This window comes from Ambystoma mexicanum, chromosome 4q (genome assembly GCF_040938575.1).
Source record: "Ambystoma mexicanum isolate Mex_15411 chromosome 4q, UKY_AmexF1_1, whole genome shotgun sequence".
NCBI classification, from domain to species: Eukaryota; Metazoa; Chordata; class Amphibia; order Caudata; family Ambystomatidae; genus Ambystoma; species Ambystoma mexicanum.
The window spans coordinates 660,867,320-660,886,285 of record NC_090928.1 but is presented as its reverse complement, the minus strand read 5'-3'; the positions used below and the strand labels follow the sequence as shown (position 1 = coordinate 660,886,285).

General features: G+C 47.7%; 1 protein-coding gene across 2 annotated transcripts in view; it reads right to left on the bottom strand.

Annotated features, from left to right (window-relative positions):
• SPTBN1 (spectrin beta, non-erythrocytic 1) overlaps nt 1–18,966 on the bottom strand; it is a 964,524-nt gene that overhangs the window by 293,262 nt on the left and 652,296 nt on the right. For both annotated transcript variants that reach the window (XM_069608234.1, XM_069608235.1), the window contains one exon: nt 8,278–8,424. In XM_069608234.1, coding sequence (XP_069464335.1) covers nt 8,278–8,424 — 147 coding nt within the window. The remainder of the gene's footprint in view (nt 1–8,277; nt 8,425–18,966) is intronic.

Here is an 18,966-nt window from a genome sequence, read left to right as displayed (position 1 = left end):
AGGCTCTTCTGCCGGTTGTGGAGAATCTCCACCTCAGGAGAATTGGTGGCCCGCAGTGTGGAGTTCGGCACTTCTGTGCCGGGTGGGGCTGGTGCCTGTCTACCCATGGCGTCCCGGGTGCTGGGTGCTTCAAAAGTGGCCATTGGCTTTAAGGTGGTGGTCGAAGAAGTCTGGCGGCAAGCGCCGGGCGGGAGGATCGTCAGCGATGTGGCCACCCTCAGACCCCCCGGCAGGGGCCCTCCGGCCCCCACACAGCCTGGGTCACTCGCCGAAGCGGTAAGGGGGCGGCCATCATCGGTTGGTGCTGATGAGCGTTGTCGTAGGTCTTGAGGGAGACCATTCATTAAGACTGTAGGAGACTGGCTTGAGGTAAGTGGAGTCCTTTTCATGTGGCTCCTTAGTAAGCGTTGATCGGAGTCTTCGTCCATCTTGAGTGGAGGCTGCTGGAAGGGGAGGACAGAGAAAGGAGGGGAAGGGGTGGGAAGGGTGGGACGGAACGGGATGGAGGGCAGACACCAGGACGGGAAAGAAGAGGGAGAGGAAGGGGAAGGGGAAGGCCAGGTAGGGTGGGACGGAAAGGGGTGAAGATAGGGTGGGGAGCGGGGGGATGTGGTGGCAGTGGTGGCAGTGATAACAGGCAGCAGAGAAGGATTGGCCAAGTGGGCCCCGAGAAGGTTCAGGCCTCGCGTTAGCGACCCGCACTCGTTTCTATTTTCTGTGGCTATTAAGCACGGTTCAGTTTCTGTTGAGCACAGATCCGCTCAAAATAGCTCAAAATAGATCCAGAACAGATTACTTCAAGTCAAATCTTGAGAAAGAGGAGCAGTGGAGGAACCGGAGGGCGAAGAGAGGGGGTTAAACGCCTACCTCTGTGTCCTGGTAGTTCTCGTGCAGTCCTCGTACGTCTCTCTTAGGCGATGAATCAGGGAGTCGTCCCCCACAGCCCCAGCTCCCGGAGCGGACTGGAGCAGACTGGAACTCTGCCCGGAACTCCGCGCGCGCTCCGCGCGGCAGAGAGGTTTTTATGGAGGTTGGGCTTGTTTTCTCCAAAAGCCCAGCCTCAGCCGAAAACAGGGAAAAACAGAGGAAGCAGCACACACGTCCTCTCGTAGCCAGGGACTGGAGCAGACTGGAACTCTGCCCGGAACTCCGCGCGCGCTCCGCGCGGCAGAGAGGTTTTTATGGAGGTTGGGCTTGTTTTCTCCAAAAGCCCAGCCTCAGCCGAAAACAGGGAAAAACAGAGGAAGCAGCACACACGTCCTCTCGTAGCCAGGGACTGGAGCAGACTGGAACTCTGCCCGGAACTCTGGCAGTGCTTGTTCCCTTACAGGTTTTAAATGTTGAACACTTTAATGCTGGGATAATTGACTGCCTGCATCCCTTCGGGAGAATCTAACTGTTCTTATAATCTACCAATCTGTTCTGATCCAATTCTAACCTTTTTTTCCTTAAAGGTGATACTATTTAAATGCTATACGGACGTCAAATGACATCACCTCCGGGTGCTGGAACATGTGCAACATATTAATGAATTACTCGCCTGCTTTATTGTTCACTTTTTTAATTGAATCCTACCTTGGGATTAATGTTACAGCTTATTACAGCTTTTAAAGAATGCTTTAAATATCCTTGTGTATGAATAAATTAATATAACTAAGTGTGTAAGTGTTTACTTGGATACTTTTATTTACTGATTTCATTGCACAGCTCTACAGCTCACACTACCCTGCTTAAGATGAACTTGGTTGCTCAGTCACACTACCAACTTATGTAGTGCAGGCCTATATTAAAAAGGTAGGTTACCTAATACCAAGAGAAGTATTGTGTAGTCCGACAACAGTTAGACTGCACTAATTTTTACCCAACAACCACCAGCGAAGGCTCTGCCTGAAAACCGGCGTTAGGGCAAAGCGATCGTCCCAGGATGCTGAGACTTGGATCCATCAGGCATACATGAATCCCTGCACAGCGTTGTGTATAACTAGCAGTTGGTGATCTACGGAATGCATGACAACAACCCCAGAAGGGATTTATAGTTGATGGCCGGTGTTACCTGGGCGCTGTGGAGACTGCGCACCTTTTCCAGAAGAGCTGCCCCCCACCTTTCATCCGATGGCCTGGCGGTGCAGTTTTGAGTCTTGCTCCGAGATAGAGTGCCTGTTGCAATGGGAACATGTACGACTTTGGGAAGTTGATGTAGAAACTCAACTGCTGTAGACACTGGTTGGTGATGGTGGCTCTCACCAACCAGTCGTCTAAATACGGGTAGGCGTAAACGCCCCTTCGCCACAGGTGTGCCACCACTGGCACAAGGCATTTATAAACACCCGTGGAGCAGACCACAGGCCAACTGAAGGGCCTTGAACTAATGTACTCCTGCCACCACGAACCGTAGGTAGCGCCGGTGTGAGCGGCGAATAGGCATGTGAAAATAGGCGTACTCTAGGTCGAGGGACGCCAAGAAATCTCCTTGTTGTAGTTGGTGCCTTTTTGCTGTAGCATGCAAGTTTTCTGTGTCCGTTTTTATGGACTGTAAGGCTTCATTCACTTTCTTACCAGAAAAGGCAGATGCGTCAAAGGGCATATCAACGACCCTAGACTGGTCATCAGGTCAAGAATCTGTGGCCTAGAGCGAACCCCGCCTGCGTAGGACCGCTTCATTTCCAAGCTAGCGAAAACCAGTATTGGTGATGTCCACAGAGATCGTGATGGCATGGTCTAACATTAACTCGCCCTCATGGAAGAGGTCCACGGCCTCCTGTTTCTTGTCCTCTGGCAGGAACTCTAGAAGGGGACCCAACTTCTACCAAGCTCGCGATCATAACGTGCGAGTATGGCTATTGCATTTGCCGCCTTGATAGTCGTGGCTACGGTGGTAATGACCTTCTTACCAAAAGCGTTGAGTGGTCTGTTTCCTTGTCCGGAGGGACAGAGCTGGATGTCAATGGGTTAGCAGACCTTTTTTGGCAGCAGCAGAGACAACAGAGTCTGGTGTGGGTTGGTTGCGGAGGCCGCCCTCTCTGGGGCTCTGTATCTTTTGCAGATCCAGTCTTTTTTAGCAAGGGAAGTTGTGGGATGCGCCAGGGTGACCAGGACATCCTCCCAGACATCTTGTAACAGTGGGGTGGACATGACAGACTTCCTGCACTGGTACAACACTCATTTTGCTGCTCCTCCGGTGCAAGGCCGAACATCTATGCTGCTCCTCATCAGGGGGCGAGTTACTGACTGGAATCTCATCTCATTCCCCATAACCACCGATAAAATCGTCAAATTAGTCAGTGTGGGACGTGTGTGTGGAAACCACACCCTGCAACTGGTCGGGATCTGTGCCTCTCCCAGTATCAGATAGTCTTTGCGGTACTGACAGGTGTTCACCCCTTTGGGGGTCGGAAGGGCGAGGGATGTCATCCACTTCCCTGGAGGGCCCGGGGACAACTGAGGGCACTTAAAAGGCTCTGGAACCGGAGCTGGTACAAGCAGCCGTTGCTGCAAGGTTGTCACTAGAGTGGTTCAAGTAGATGAAATGTCCAATGACTTGTCTTTGGGGGCGGGGATTGCCTGCGTGCTGACAACGACGGCAGTGACATAATGGCCTCCTCTGCTTCCTCTACATCCTCCGATTGGCAATGACTTGATACTGATGCAACAATAACTCTCAATATCAAGGCTACCCCAAGGTCAGGGAATGGAGCCTGTGGAGAGGCCGACAACACAGACACTGTGCTGGTGTGGGTGTCGGTGACGGCAGGGACAATGGCAGTGGTAACAATCCTATGGGAAGATCCACTTTTTCCTGTCAATGGGGTCGTCGACGAGGGTATCACAGCCGTCTACGCAGATGCCGTCAATGAGATACTCGATGACGCAGTAGTCGTGGTCGTTGACTGTTTAGTTGGTGACGCACCAGTCATTGTGGTCATTGACTACTTAGTCGACGGGGCGCAGGTGGACGGCGCTGAAGGCCTTGGGCTAGACTACCTGGATGGGGGCTTGGTCGTCGACGATGACATACTTGCCGCTTATTACGACGAGCCAGCTTTCGAAGGCGAAGAGTGGCCACCAGATTTTGAAGTGGACTTGGGAGGCGTTGCTTCCTTGGAGCGATGGAAAAGGCTTCGGCTCCCCTTCCCTGCCGACACCCCTTGGGCACCGACTTTTGGTGCAGACAGGTAATTGTGCGAGGATCTTGGATAATCGCTGGAGGTGTCTTTACGCCTATTCTTGCTGGTGGCTTGGACTTCATGCGACCTGGACATCTTACTAGAGGTGGTTCGCTGGGCAGTCCTGCCCTGCCACAACGAGGCATGACTCTGTACCGACGCAGAGTCAGAGGCCCTGCCGGCGTCCGAGCCACGCTACAAGATGACAATGACGATCCCTCAGCATCTTGTTGGAGAACGACTGACAGATCTCGCAGTCCTGGATGACATGGTGGGGATGAAGGCAGTAGAGGCAGTCATCGTGGTGATCCTCTATGTAGAAATGTTTCAGTCCACAGTGGGCACCGGCCTTGAACAGGCTCTTCCTTGTGGATTCAGCAATGAGGAAGGCCAACTTCGCAGACAAAGCTTTGTCGAATATTACCAGCAGCGGGAACGGTCTATGGAGTTAGCACTGATGTCGAAAAATATGAGTTTCATGGAAATTATGTTATATTCGAAAACCATTTGCAGAATTCTTGAAGAGATTACTTTTGAGGACTCCTTACAGTAACGTGTGGTAACAAATCTTCAGTCAGGGGAGAAGTTATGGGAGGTGTTCCTATTGGCTGTGGGCAGTATGACCCAAAATAACTAATACAGCACAAAAGTGACTGAAAGTTTTCAGTTTAAACTGCTCTAGGTTACTGAGGATTCCCAGCCTGAAGTTGAACATTCACAGCATGTGAATCTATGAAAGAGGCAGTGCTGGAGAATCGTATGCATATCTTGCTACTATATTTGCTGTGAGATTGGTGACCACAAGATATTGAATCCAGAACCTTGGAAGTGGCTGCTGACTGAGTCAGGCCAGCCAGGGTGAGGGACTGAGCCGAGCAGGGCAACCCCGCCACCCACTTCAGTTTAGTAGCTTTATGTAATGAGACAGCACAAGCCTGACTGAGCGCCCTAGCGAGGCACACACTGTCCAATTACTTAATTGTTGTGGCGGCCCTGCCCTGCCTCCAAATGATGAGAGGGGGACAAAAAGGCATGGGGGTGGGGCTTGTCCTCCTCAACCCCCTATGCAGTTGGACTTTCTGGCCTCGAGTTTTAGGAAGCTTCTTCTGGACTTAAAACATCAACAAGGGGCTTAACTGAAGAACTGTACATGTCTAATTTGATTAATGTGCACATTTTTTTAATGAAAGAATTATTTTACGGCACCATACAGCTTTGCAGCACAGGAGTACTTGTAGCATCTTAAGCAAGATCCAATATCTTCTGTATCACAAGCGACCTTCAGAAGAGTACCTCCACAAGACCAAATAAATGGTCCTTTGATCAACAACCATCCCGTAGGAAAAGGTGACAAGCTGGCTTTGGAGATTCTCATTAGCTGGAGCAGACTTGTGAAAGTATCCCTCAAAATAATGTATGTGCTGGGCAGTAAGACGGAAAACATGGTACAAATTGATCTCTATTTCTTTCCAATGGTTTTAGAGGCCTACAACTAGAGGATAGTCTATTTAATATGAGAGTAACTCACATGAGAAGCGGATTACATTCTGCTCTCAAGAAATTAGTTCCACATGAGATCAGAGATTCCCCCATCTTTTCCCTGACTATTATTCATCCAAGAGGTCTGTGCTTCACAGCAATTTGGTGCTTTTTTAGTCAGTACCCACCCCAGTCTTCTATGCCTAGAGGCTCTACAAGAAAAAAAGATTTGCTTCTTAAACACAAATAAAGTAACAACAGATCACATCTTCAGCCCCCAACCAAAATACACCTAGCTAGCTGGTCAGATCACACCCGTTCCTCTCACTTCGGTTGTGTCCTAGGTCTCAATAAGAGATGATTTTTAAAGGTTTTAAATAACTGATGGGTAGAAAATCCTACTATAATACTTTACATCTGTCAGGTACTGTTAGGATACAGTGACATATTCTGAATTACATTAGGTCTGGGGAAAATTAGTATAGAAAGGTTTTTGGAAGTTATTATGAGTTTAATTTTAAAACAGCCAATTTTGCCCTTAACATTCATTGCAGTCTATGGAGAATGCCCCAAGCCAAGATGGAGGTCCTCAGTCTAAGTTCTGATTGGCTGGTGATTGTTTATAGGGAAGACAGTGAACATTCTAAACTGCCTTTCATCGTCTTTGCCCAGCTGAGAGGTCGTGTATTAAGCTGCTCCTGCTTAACTTGTTCAGGGGTTTCAAGTTTCAAGCGGTCGAGCGGCTTATTTGGAAAAGCAAACAGGAATCTTGCGGAGATTCATTTTGGCACTGAACAGGAGTAAGAAGTTTTCGAGTTATCCAAAAAAGAAAAAAGTTTCAAAGACTCTTCACAAGATAAGTCCTTTTAAAATTCAAGACTCTTTCTATAATGTCATTGTAGAAGATTTAATCTGATTTTCAAGTTCATATGAAAAATATTTACTAAGAACTATATTGCTGTCGTATGTTTGGCTTTGCTACGCTACGTTTTCCATCAAGCGCGTGGTTTTTCCGTTAACAGAAGCCTGCGCGTGAGAGTCTTCGCTTGAGTATCTTGCGCGAGCTCTTTGGTGTCGCGTGATACTATTGTGCGTGTGTTTTTTCTACCCGCGGTTGGATTTCCGCGCGTGTGCATCTTGTATTAAGCGCGTGTGGATTTTTCCCGCTGTTTCGACTTTAGCGCGTGTGCGTGTGATCGCATTTTGGACTAAGCGCGTGTGGATTTTTACCCGCGGTTTGTCGTCAGCGCGTGTGCGTGTGCTCGCATCTTGGACTAAGCGCGTGTGGCTATTTCCCGCGGTTGAACTTCAGCGCGTGTGCGTGTTTTCGTTTAATCGCGTGTGGATTTTTTCCCGCGGTTTCGACTTAGCGCGTGTGAGTGTTTTCGCATTTTGGACAAAGCGCGTGTGGTTTTTTCTCTCGCGGTTCGATTTCAGCGCGTGTGAGTTTACTCGCTCCTTGGATAAGCGCGTGTGGTTTTTCCTGCGGTTTAATCTTCAGCGCTTCAACGATCTTCACTCAGTTTGGATCCCTATGCGAGTTCAAGAGATTTCCACGTGAGATTTTTGACGCAAGTTTCAAGAACTGTTTATTTAAGTAAAAACACTCTCTAAAATAAAAAAAAAAGAAGAAATATAAATACTTTCCAGAAACACTAGAACTTCCATTTACTTTTAATGAACTTAAGACTTTGTTCAAGCTTCTTGAGTTTAAAGAAGATTACCTGCAAAGTTAATTTCACATTCATGGACCTACTAAAAAGGCTGAATGATCGTTGAGATTCAAGTCAACTAGTAAGGAAGTCTAGTCAGCTTATCACTTCTCTGGGCATTTTGTAGAGAAGTTCCAGGTATGGTTTTTACTTTATTTGGTAAAGGATATTGATACTTAAGGTTAGTATAGTACCCCATGAATAACAAGGTGTATTATATGTTTATGTTTTACTACAGGTGAAGAACCAGCTAGTCTTAGCTTCCAGCCTGGTGTTTGTTAATTTGTCCCTTCCCCCTTTCCCCTGGAAGTGAGGTAAACTGAGCAGTTTATAGTATCAGCTCAGAGTGCCACATTTTGGGTGGATTGTCGGGGGCTCAGCAGCTTCTGCAGACACCAGGATCTCAGCCTGACAACATCACAGTATAGCCGATGTAACCCAGTACACTTGCCTACACCTACCAAACAAAATGGAGTTTCAGTGGTTTGGAGCTGCCCAAGGACCAAAGGAATCTGTTGCACTTCGGTGAACATTTGTACAGTAAATGCTCTGCAGTAAATGGAATTTAAAAGCTTTCTGTACTTAGAAGGTGGGGTTATAAACAGTACAGTATTGTTCAATGCCATTCGACTTTGACAAGTATCTACAGGGGGAACACATCCGAGGTAGAAAAAAAAGATACAACTTTATAAGATGATTGACAATACTGCATGCCATTTTCCACCTTTCAATGAGAACAGTCAGTGTCCCAGATTACAAATATCGATCATCTCATGCGATTGCGCCTAACAGTAGTGGCAAAAGACATCCAATAACTCAAAGTAGAAGAAACACACATTTCCTCAACAGTGCGAGACTAGCAGCAACAAAATACACCTGACAAATGTGATAACTTCCCGCACCCTGAAGATATTTTTTATTACCTTTTCTATTTTGTCCAGCCACTCTTTATTGGACGCAAGTTCAGCCATAAAGGCTTGGTGTTTCAGCCATTTACTGTGCAGGTTTCGGGCTTCGTCATAAGACATATCTTGAGCTGTGAGCATCTTCTCATTGATCCAGAGGGAAAGCTGGGGAACGTAGAAAAGCATTGTTAGCTTGGGAGTTACGTGTTTCATTAAAATTAGAAATAATTTCCATGAACCGTGAAGTGCGTGCAGAGATCACACAGCCCATCATCAACTCAAAATGGTTGTTAAAAGCTCAGCTTTGCACATTGCTTTAGTAAGCTGTATTAAACAAGCATGTGTGTCTTCATGTGGCCTTTTAGCAAACGGGAGCACATTAGCATTTAGTGCCAATCTATGCTGGAACATGGAAGCTCTCAATACCCACACAAATTACAATGTATGTAAAAAGCACACTGATACAGGTACAGTCTACACTGGACTTTAGATTACATTTAAATCATTATTCAATTTGATTATAATCCCTGAAGTTCAAAGCGGTACATTCTATATACTAGACCCCATCCTTAGAACTTGCTTTATAAGTCTTTACATTTAGGGTCAAGTCTCAACAGTCACAAGATTAAACTCATCATTCATGGGCAGAAAAATCACTTTCAAAGAATCTCAATTTTTTAGGATCAGTAGAAGTCAGTGAACATAGAAGTAAAACGCACACATCTACCAGGAGTGTTTCCGTGTCCACACATGCATCAAGCAACAAAGCTGTAGCACAGATCTACTTGTGGGAAATTAGGACAACCACAGAATTAGATGAGATGTCTTTATCCAAATCGTGAGAAAACATACTACACTTTTCTTACATTACAGGGTTGCCAAAGAAATGTCTTTTATGCAAAAACACATTATGTTCAAGGCATAAAATAAGCAGTGTTGCATAGCAATTTGCTATATAAAATTCAGTAGGTTTGCTAATTAAATTGACACTTGTCTATCCGAGCCGGTGATTTAAATTACCCTGTTTAATGAAAACACAGCTCACACTGCATTCCTCTGGATTTCCATTGGGACAGAGCAGTAATCATCTCCACTCTTAAAAGACCCTTTGTGGGAGAACTAGGCAGAACGTTTTTTCTTTTAAAAATAATTGCAATGCAGAATTAAAGCGTACTATATTCTGTTTAGCAAAGACTATTCCGTGTTTTTTTTTTTTTTTTTTAAGTCCTGCAATAGCATTTCTAAAAATCTAAGTTGCTACATACTATACAATATTTCTAGAGAAAACACACACTGCATTGTCTCAATTTTTTTCAGTAATGTTTAGGCTATTGTATCTAAATCTCAGTGTCAACTACATTTTGTTTGTGGGGGAGTGTGCATCATATAGGCTAGTGAACACTTTTGAAAATGGACATGATCACATGGTCAAATGCTTCGAGTGGGAAACCTAGTTGTGTGACCTGCTGATTGCATCAATCTGTGCAGCTGATCTCAAACTATTTGACCTATTATCGTATCACCATGATGCTTTATACCTGCTACCATGAAAGAGAGATGTCTGCAAACTACAATATTTCACTGAGTTTGTCCAGTTCTCTGCCTGCTACACCATCCACTCTGCTCCATCTATTACTTTCTTTCATCTTACGTAATGAATACACAAAGCTAACTAGATGTTTATGCAATGTACCGATCAATAGTGCCATCTAGCCTGTACATCTACAGACCTACTGCAATACCACAAACAGTAGTTAGTCTGCAGAGCTCGCTTTGCAATTATTTTTGCATTATATATTAGCACCCGGGGAGAGAGCTAGCCGTTCATGTGGATGGGATCACATGTCGAATCCGCAAGTAGCCGTCCGCATTTCATGCCGGCCTGCTGCGCCTCTGTCCAGCCTTCACCTTTTCCTTGGAGGTGGTGCCACAGGCCGAGGCTCCACTGGAGCGCCTCACCTAGACCCCCCCACCTAGCTCACCAAACTCCCCCGACAAACCCCCTACCCACCTCGTGGCCCCCCTCCAGGTCCTGCAAATAGTTATTTCCTATCGTGGGCATATGTGTAATTTCTTTACAAGTGAAGCATGTATTGCGCAAAGCCTGGTTCCCATAAACAAATAAAAAGTATCAGCACTCCAGATGGCGGCTCAGACTGCCAAGTAATAAATACAACTTGTGTCGGTACTGTTAAGAGGTTTCTCTAAAATCATTCTAGAGTGGCAGGGAGGCTGTTCCAGAAGAAGGCCCCAGCCGAAGACAGCCATCTACCCCAGCTTGTTTCTTTGAGAAACAACCAACCCTGAGGGAGTTGGAGGTGGAGGAGCGAAGAGCTCGAGTGGGAAGGTATTTACAGAGTGCGAGTTGAAGGTATTTTGGACCCATGCCCCAGAAAGCCTTGTGGACAATGCAAAGGGTCTTGAATTTAATCCTTGCAGCCACTGGGAGCCAATGAAGAGATTTCAGGGCTGGAGAGATATGATCCCAGGACTTGAGGCCAAGGACAAGTCTTGCAGTCCTGTTCTGGATGAGTTGCAAAGGGCAGAGAGTAGAAGCAAGTAGATTTTGAAAGAGGCTGCTGCAGTAATGAAATCTAGAGAGAACCAGGGCTCGGAATGCAGTAGAAGCCTTCAACCTATTCATGTGGAACACTTTGGGACCCCGATTATGTCTTCCAACATCCACTAAATAGCTCATCTCACCTAGTCTTTCTAATAAACGGTAAGGACCTGACCACTTATCCTGCAAAGCTCTAGGATTTATAGGGTTCATGATCAGAATTTCTTGTCCTGGTGAAAAATGAACACGTGAAGCTTTCTGGTCATACGAATGTTTCACCAATGTTTGTCTAGCCTTCAGCTTGTCATTGGCCTGAGCAATCAGAAGGGCCATCCTCTTCTTTAATCCAAGCACACAGGCCACTATATTGGTAGTGACAGGAGGAGTTCCTTAACTATAGCTAAGGGTCCCCTGACAGGTTGACCAAACAGGAGTTCAAAGGGACTAAAACCAACCCCTTTTTGAGGTACCTATCTGTAGGCAAATAAGAAGCAAGGCATCAGAAGGTCCAATCATGTTTTTGTAATTTCTATTAAATCTCTCAACTAGACCACTTGGCTGGAGGATATGCGGACGAAAATGTGTAAGACACCCCACATTCCTTTCACATGGCCTGCATATACGTAGACATACAGCTGCTGCCTCTATCAGACATAACTTCTTTAGGGAAGCCAACCCTAGCAAAAAGGCCTAGTAATGCTTTTGGAAACTGACATGGCAGTTACTGTCTTCAGTGAGATGGCCACAGAATATCTAGTGGCATGATCAACAACCACTAAGATAAGCCTGCTGTCTGCGGATGTAGGAGGATTAAGGGGACCAGCAACATCAATCCCTACCATCTCATATGGTACACCTCACTACAGGTAGTAGTACTAGTGGAGCCTGCATCATTTTTCCACTTTTGCCAGACACGTTAAGCAACTCCTGCAGTGGTTTTCTACGTGTACCCCCCTTCTTAGGCCAGTACAAATGTATGGATAACCTTAGTTCTCTTGATGCCAAGAGTGACAGGGCTGCTCCCGTTGGTAGCACCAGACTGATTTGCAACTTGGTGGGCATCAGAGGAGCTCTGGCCTGAGTTTACCAGAGTGGAATCCACCACAGTTCGACTATCCCCGATGTTCCTGATAGCAGAGGTGTCTACACCATCCTTAAAAATATTATTAAAGTGTTATCAGGTATGGAAGCAGAAACTTCAGAAACTCAAGGTTTCCAGAAACCCAGGGAAAGTAAGTGGGACAAGGAGTCTGAGGAGAAGGATGCTTCTGTGAGAATATCTTCCTATTCATAAGGAAGGGCCAGATTCACAGAATGGACCTGAAGGTCTTACCCTTACATCTAGGGTGCCCCTTCACATGGTCAGGTGCTCCACGGGTTAAACAAGATCCACTGGACCTTTGTATATAGGGAGGCTTATGGTGTTCAAAGTCTTGGTTGGGAGGATAGGTCCCACTACCCATAACATGTTCTCCTTGTGACTTATCAACCGTAAAACATTTTGTGGTCCTTATGGGATGAATATTTATCCAAAAGTCCTTCCTCTTCCCCTCCTTATGCTTACCGGAAGCATGTTTGTCCTTATTGGGCACTCTGAGATACCCAAAGGTCAGCAGCAATGGCCCATCTCTTAGGATGTAACTCCTTTGAATCTGCCTAATGTTTCAGCTCAGGGGAACAAGAGGCAAAAATATTTTCAAGCATAAAAAGATAGATCATGCCTTCAAAAGCGGTTACTTTACGGCCTTCAGTCTAGCCACTGAGTCATTCCACAATGTAACCCAACTATTACCATCTTTCTGTTTGTTGTCTCTACTGGGTAGGAGTTTTCCTTTCAAAAGAAGAGCCTGCTTCAATTTATAAAAGTCTTTCTTTTAAGGCTTTGACAACAACATAATGGCACTGCAGCCAGTCTGGGCAAGTCTGCTGAGCAACCATGCAATTGTATGACTCATTCACCTCTTGCACATCACAGGCATAACCAAACTATAATGTAATTATTTTTATCATACAAATTTCAACAGATTATTTGGAAATCTTGGATCAGAAGAGGACCCAGAACGACCTCCAGACTCTTTGGAGAAGCACGGACACCCTTAAAGTCTGGCTACCTCTGGCTGGAATGCTCAGTCCTTCTCTTTCTCAACTCTATTAAATTCCAACTTGGCAACATTATACTTGCATTCTTTTTCTCTGATCCTCAGCTTTTCCTTCTTAAATTCAAAAATAGCCTCAGATGTGGAGATAGAGGCAGAGAAATACCCTCTTCTTACTCAATTGTGTTCTCAGATGAATCAGTTACAAGACCTTTGCTACTCGTTAGGTAGATTTCTCGTTGTTAGGGGAGTTTGGCTAAAGTCTACCCGAGGGCGAGCCTCTATAAAACTATCCCTTGGTTTACAGGCCCAATCTCTTAGGACAAGTCTGTACTACCCAAAGGTTTGGTAGAATGGCAGAGCATCCAGGCTCATTTTATGAGGAGGGTGTGAGCTGTAGGTAAGTACAATGAACTCAGTCAAAACATTAGCCCAAATAATCTCTTACACACTTGAAGTTATAAGTAAAATATACATTTATTTTATATAGACAAGGCAAGGTAAGTAAATACTATTTCAGACTACCCAACGAATAATAGAAAAAATTGGCAACACTTTTTCAGGTGACTGCTTAAATAGTAGTGGCTTGCACCCGCAATTGTTTCAGTAACCTTTAGTTATAAAGTCACTCTGACAAGTATCTGTTAGAAGGAAAGTGGGTTATTCAGCAATGGCAACAGCGATATACTACTCTAGAGCAAGTAAGAATGACTGAGGGGAAACGGACTCCCCACATTCAGGAGAACAAAAGGTCCAGAAGTCCGGCAAAAAGTGCTGGGGGTCTCACTAGGAGAGGGAATTAAGCATAAAACTGAAACATCTCCCCAACAATGCCAAATCTCCTTCATCTGTGAGATCCCCAGCACTTTTTGCTGGACTTGTGGATTTTTTTTGTCTCTGTTCCTGATTGGGAACCTTTCCCCCCACTCACCCATTCTTTTACTCTGGCTTTGGGATTTTTATGTCTGCCCATACTTTATTTTTGGAGTCATGCTTTCCTCAAACTTCATAGGCATCTGTTTGTTTATTAATTTGTAGGGCGCACCGAACCCTTAGGTAACTGGGCGCAGCAGAGTACAAAGGATAATTAAAAGCCAAGTTACACATGTAGGTGAGATGTAAACATAAATGACACAATCTACGAATCATGCATATATTCATACATAAAGGCGGGGTACAATACAGCTGGAATCCAGTACAGAGTACATACGGAGGGCTACACAGTAGCTGGGGATCAGGTACCGAATCAGACAGGAGCCATAGTTCAGAGGCTGGTACCTTGCTGCGTGTATGTTAGTCGTAATGGTTGTTAGATCGTAGCCATTTGAGAATGTTACGCCTAAAGCTGTGGTAGGATTTGTCTATTCTGAGCTCATGAGAGTGTGTATTGACATTTGCAGCACACAGCATTTTCTGTGCAGTGTTGTTGGGGAGCCCCTTAGACCTCCGTTTTTATTTTATTTGTGGGAACACATGTTCCTAAGGGGTTGGGGATATTTTTGATTTTCTACATTTTATATTATGAGGTCAGCACACACCACCTTATGTGGAGTACTGAGGAGTTGCACAGTATCCCTGTTCTCACTGCTCCTGTGACATCTCTGCTAGAGTGAAAAGTAATTTTTGCTCACAGCTTTGGTAATACACAGAAGGGTCACCATTTACCCAAAATGGTGACGTTTTCTTTTTTGCCATTTCTTGTTTGCTTGTCCTTTCTTGGTCCTTCTTCTGCCTTGCAGGGAGAGCAAGGTCCTTCTCAGACTTTTGTCTTTGGCGGGAATCCTGCCAAGGCGCCTGTGAGGACAGGAAGCAGGGGATGTTCCCGAAACTCCATTGGTCTTCATCTTCTAACATGCCCTCCTGGAATAAATTCCAACTCGGAGGTTGGATGTCCCAAAAGGACAGCCACCACCCAAAGTTTGAAAGTGGCATGAATGCTGATTGGCTAGGTTACCGGATAAGAGGCTGAATTCCTGGTGCACAGAGTCGACCGCAGGAACTAAATCAAAAGAGGAAGAGGAGAAGACATCTGCAGCTACTTCCAGCGACCAGAGAAGCCTGCTGAGTGACCGCTGTTGTGCTGATTCTTTCTTCCATGTGATGAGGAGTTTTTCAAGAGGACGACTCCTTCCTTTGGGCTGGTGGGCACAATCAGCCTTTAGACGAACTGCCTTTTGAGCCATCCCATGCCAAGGTGCGACCTTCCTTGGCTGCAAGCCACAAATACCATGGAACCTTTGTGCAGTGCATCGTCTTGCCAGGATCTAATCCTCCTGAAATTTTGGTGGACTCCTTCCGGATCTCCAGAGGAAATATTCCGCTCACCGAAGTCCCCTCCTCAAAGTGCAGGACAGAGCATCCTGAATGAAACAGGCAATAACCGTTCTTCAACTGGTATCCTCTGAAAAGGGTGCCAAAACCACACAGCCATGAAAAGCTATGAATAATCCTTTGCTGGGAGCCTTTCCACTCGACTGCTGCTGCAAAATCCCTTCCAGTGTCACTTTTTTCATTAGAAGCCCAAGAATTCGGTGAGTGGGTCCTGCAGCTGCTGCACCGTGAGGGCATCCGCTTGCATCATCATCTTCACTGCTGAGGTACTGTGAGACTCTAGGTAATACTTACCCAGAGACGTTCTGCCACACCCATGTTGCTGGGGTGATGATTCACATGTTTGGGTGTTCGCCCAAACACATTCACCATGGCTTAACGCTTGTGTGCATCCAAGGAGAGCAAGACGACTCCCTGAACCTAATTTACAGACATCAGCATTGTACTTACTTGTAACAGAAGAAATCCTTTGGAACTCTTGACTTTTCCACAATGTGTGCCTGATCCTGTTCGGCCTACAGCTGGCCACTGGACAAGAGTGTCCCCCGAGAACTCATACCTAGATAAGGAAGCACTGCTAAAGCCTAAGGTCGCTCAAAGAAAAGTATTACAAGTGTTGAAAAGTGCTTACTTGTTTAGGTCTTTCTAGGCCAAAAGACCTTTTTAAAAAAAAAAAAGAAACAAAAAAAGATCTATTTAGAATTTCAAATCGAACTGTCAGCCCCTTGCAATGCACACAAGTGCGCACAGGCTCACCAGGACATGAAAGAGCCACCTCGGTAGTGTAAGTGTGTGTGTGTAAATTATAAGTTACTCACCGTAGTGACTAATGTACTCTTAGTCCATATTCCCCTTTCCTCCATACTGTAAGGGACGGGAGACGGAACCTTTTTCACCAGAAAAAATGTTCTTCCCTTTAAATTTAGAGGCGCGCGCTGGGGAGCGGCCCAGGGAGCATGCGCTGCCCTGACTCCGCCCCCCGGCGCCACACCTCAGATTTAACATTGCCTAATGACACCAGTATTATTAGGGGGGAGGTTGGTGGGACGTATGGAGGAAAGGGGACTATGGACCAAGAGTACGTTAGTCACTACGGTGAGTAACTTATAATTACTCTTACGTCCCGTCCCCTTTCCTACATACTGTATGGGCGATTACAACTGATTGTAGCTGCATGGTGGAGAGGAGACCCTCCTTAAGGAAATAGGTTCCGGAGAACCGCTTGTCCGAAAGCGGCATCAGATCTAGAGCCGGCATCCAAACAGTAATGCTTGCAGAAAGCCGAAGGGGAGGCCCATGTGGCCGCCCTGCTCATGACTTGCCACGGGACATGGCGTTGGAATGCAATGAGCTCCGAAACCATGGCCTGGCCGGCCACCATGGAGCCATCAGAATGATGCGGGGTCAGTGAGACTCCTTAAACTTGCAAATTACTCTGTGTACCAGAGGAGTGGGCAGAAAAGCATAGGCTTTCATGTCGGTCCACTGTAGGTGAAAAGCGTCATCCAGCGAGCCGGGGCCCTGCCCTTGCCATGATGCGAACTGGGGGCACTTCTTGTTGTGCCAGGTGGCAAAGAGATCCACATGGGGATGACCCCCACCTGCTGAAGATCTCCTGAGTAACGAAAACCTTTAGCTGCCACTCGTAATTGTCCGCTCCCAGTTGGATTCCCCCGGGAGGTGGACTGCCGAGAGGTAAATTCCGTTTTCCAAGGCCCATTCCCACATGCTGATCGCCAGTCTGCACAGAGGAGGGGGTCTGGTGCCTCCCTGCTTGTTAACGTAGTACATGCTGGTCGAGTTGTCTGTCTGGATGAGGACAACCTTGCCCCTGAGGAGTGGGAGGAATGCTCTGAGCACTAGCCGGATGGCATTCAGCTCCAACCAATTGATGTGGTATTCCTGCTCCTGTTGAGTGCAGGTGCTGTGGACCGAGAGATCGTCCAGGGTTGCTCCCCAGCCCTCGAGCGAGGAGTCTGGTGATGGTGGCCTGCGAATGGGGTGGCCGAAAGGGCTTGCCCGTCCGTAGGTTGCAATCCATTGACCACCAAGTTAGGTCCGGGTGGAGAGATGGAGGAATGTTGATCATCTCCGATTGTGAGCCCCGCTCCGGATTCCATGAGTCCGCGAAGTGCAAATGAATCCTCTCATCCTTAGTCTCGCGTGCGGCACGGCTAACGGGACCGCCGCTAGTAGACCCAGGAGATGTTTGTACCACCATGCTGACGTCACCTCTCTGCTGAGGAAGTGGGCAGTGGCCCTCTTGATGGCCAAGATCTTGTCTTCCGACGGGAAAGCCCCCTTGGAGCACATGTCCCATATGAGTCCCAGGAATGTCAGAGTCTGCATGGGGAGCAGCTGTGACTTCTTGAGGTTCTGCAAGAAGCCCAGGTCGTGTAGTGTGTTCATAAGGGCATGGGACGAGTGGTGAACTGCCTCCGGAGACGTAGCCCTGACAAGCCAGTTGTCGAGGTATGGGTAGATGTGGAGGCCCTGCCATCTGAGGAGGGATGCTACAGCACGTCGTCACCGCACGGATCCTGTGGGGGACCAAGTTTGAGCAGTAATTCCCCCGGCGCGAGAGGAGCGACCCAAGATGGCGGTCTGCGGCTCGGAGTGATCCGTCCGCCTTTCCAGCGTCTGAGCTGAGCGGGAACTCTGGAAAGCTACGCAGCGCCGCTCTCGATCGGATGGCTTGAGGCTTGGGCCCCGGAGCCGTGCTGCATGCCTGACTCGGGACACGGATGGATCGGTGTCCAATTTCGAAGGGAAGGAGCCCCTCTCCTAGACGGAGGCCCGGGATGGCAGCGAGGAAGCATCTAGACGGAAGCCCAGCAGCGGCAGTGTGAGTGTGCTCCCTCTGCCCTCATCGAGCTCAAGCCCTCCTTACCGCAGCCTGCGGGAGCGCCAGTATCAGCTGCAGAGTCCGCGGCTCAGGCGGCAGCGCTTTCCGCCTCCGAAGCTAGCGGGTCCTGCTCCTTATCGGGGCCCGCCGTCTCTGCCGGCTGCCTGCGGCGACTTGGAGGGCAGAGTGCAGCCTCAAGTGGAGAGGGAGGTCCGCCGCCCCGGACGTACAGACTTGCATTCCTCCCGCTGCATGTGGGAGATCAGCGGAGCCGCCGTAAAGCACACGACGGAGTCCAGGGACCTGCCCCCTCCCCGGCGAGGGAGCGTGGAGTAGGGCTCACACCTCCCCCTTACCCGGCCCCACCAGCTCTCAATCCCTGCAGCTACGGAGGCAGTGTGTAGCCTGGGGCAACCAGCACATCGGCTGGGGCTGGGAGTGCGGGCCCCGTTCTGCAGCAAACCGCCATCAGTTACACCTGAAAAGCCGTGAGGAAGGTGGGGCGGAAGGTAGGGCGGCACCTGCCGCGTCTCATAAGTGCTCCCTGTGCCTATAGCTGGCCCTCCCCGGTACGGGTCCCGGACAAGGTCGCCCCCGGGTGGACTATTGGGATACCAGCGGGAGGAGTGAGGCCGGATTTTTCCTTCTGTACTGAGTCCCGGCACCCCGGGGGTGGTCCCCCTAGAGGCAACGTTCGGCCTCGGAAGAGGGGGCCCTCCAGCGGGTGGCCTGTGGCCCTTTTGTCCTCCACTTCTACTGCCTCTGCCGCAGTCATCACCGGAACCCCATTATACTGGAGAACGCAGCAGGCGGCTATTGGATCCAAGCCATTGCAAAGTCTCTGCACGGACCCGCCCAGTCAGGGAAACGTGTGC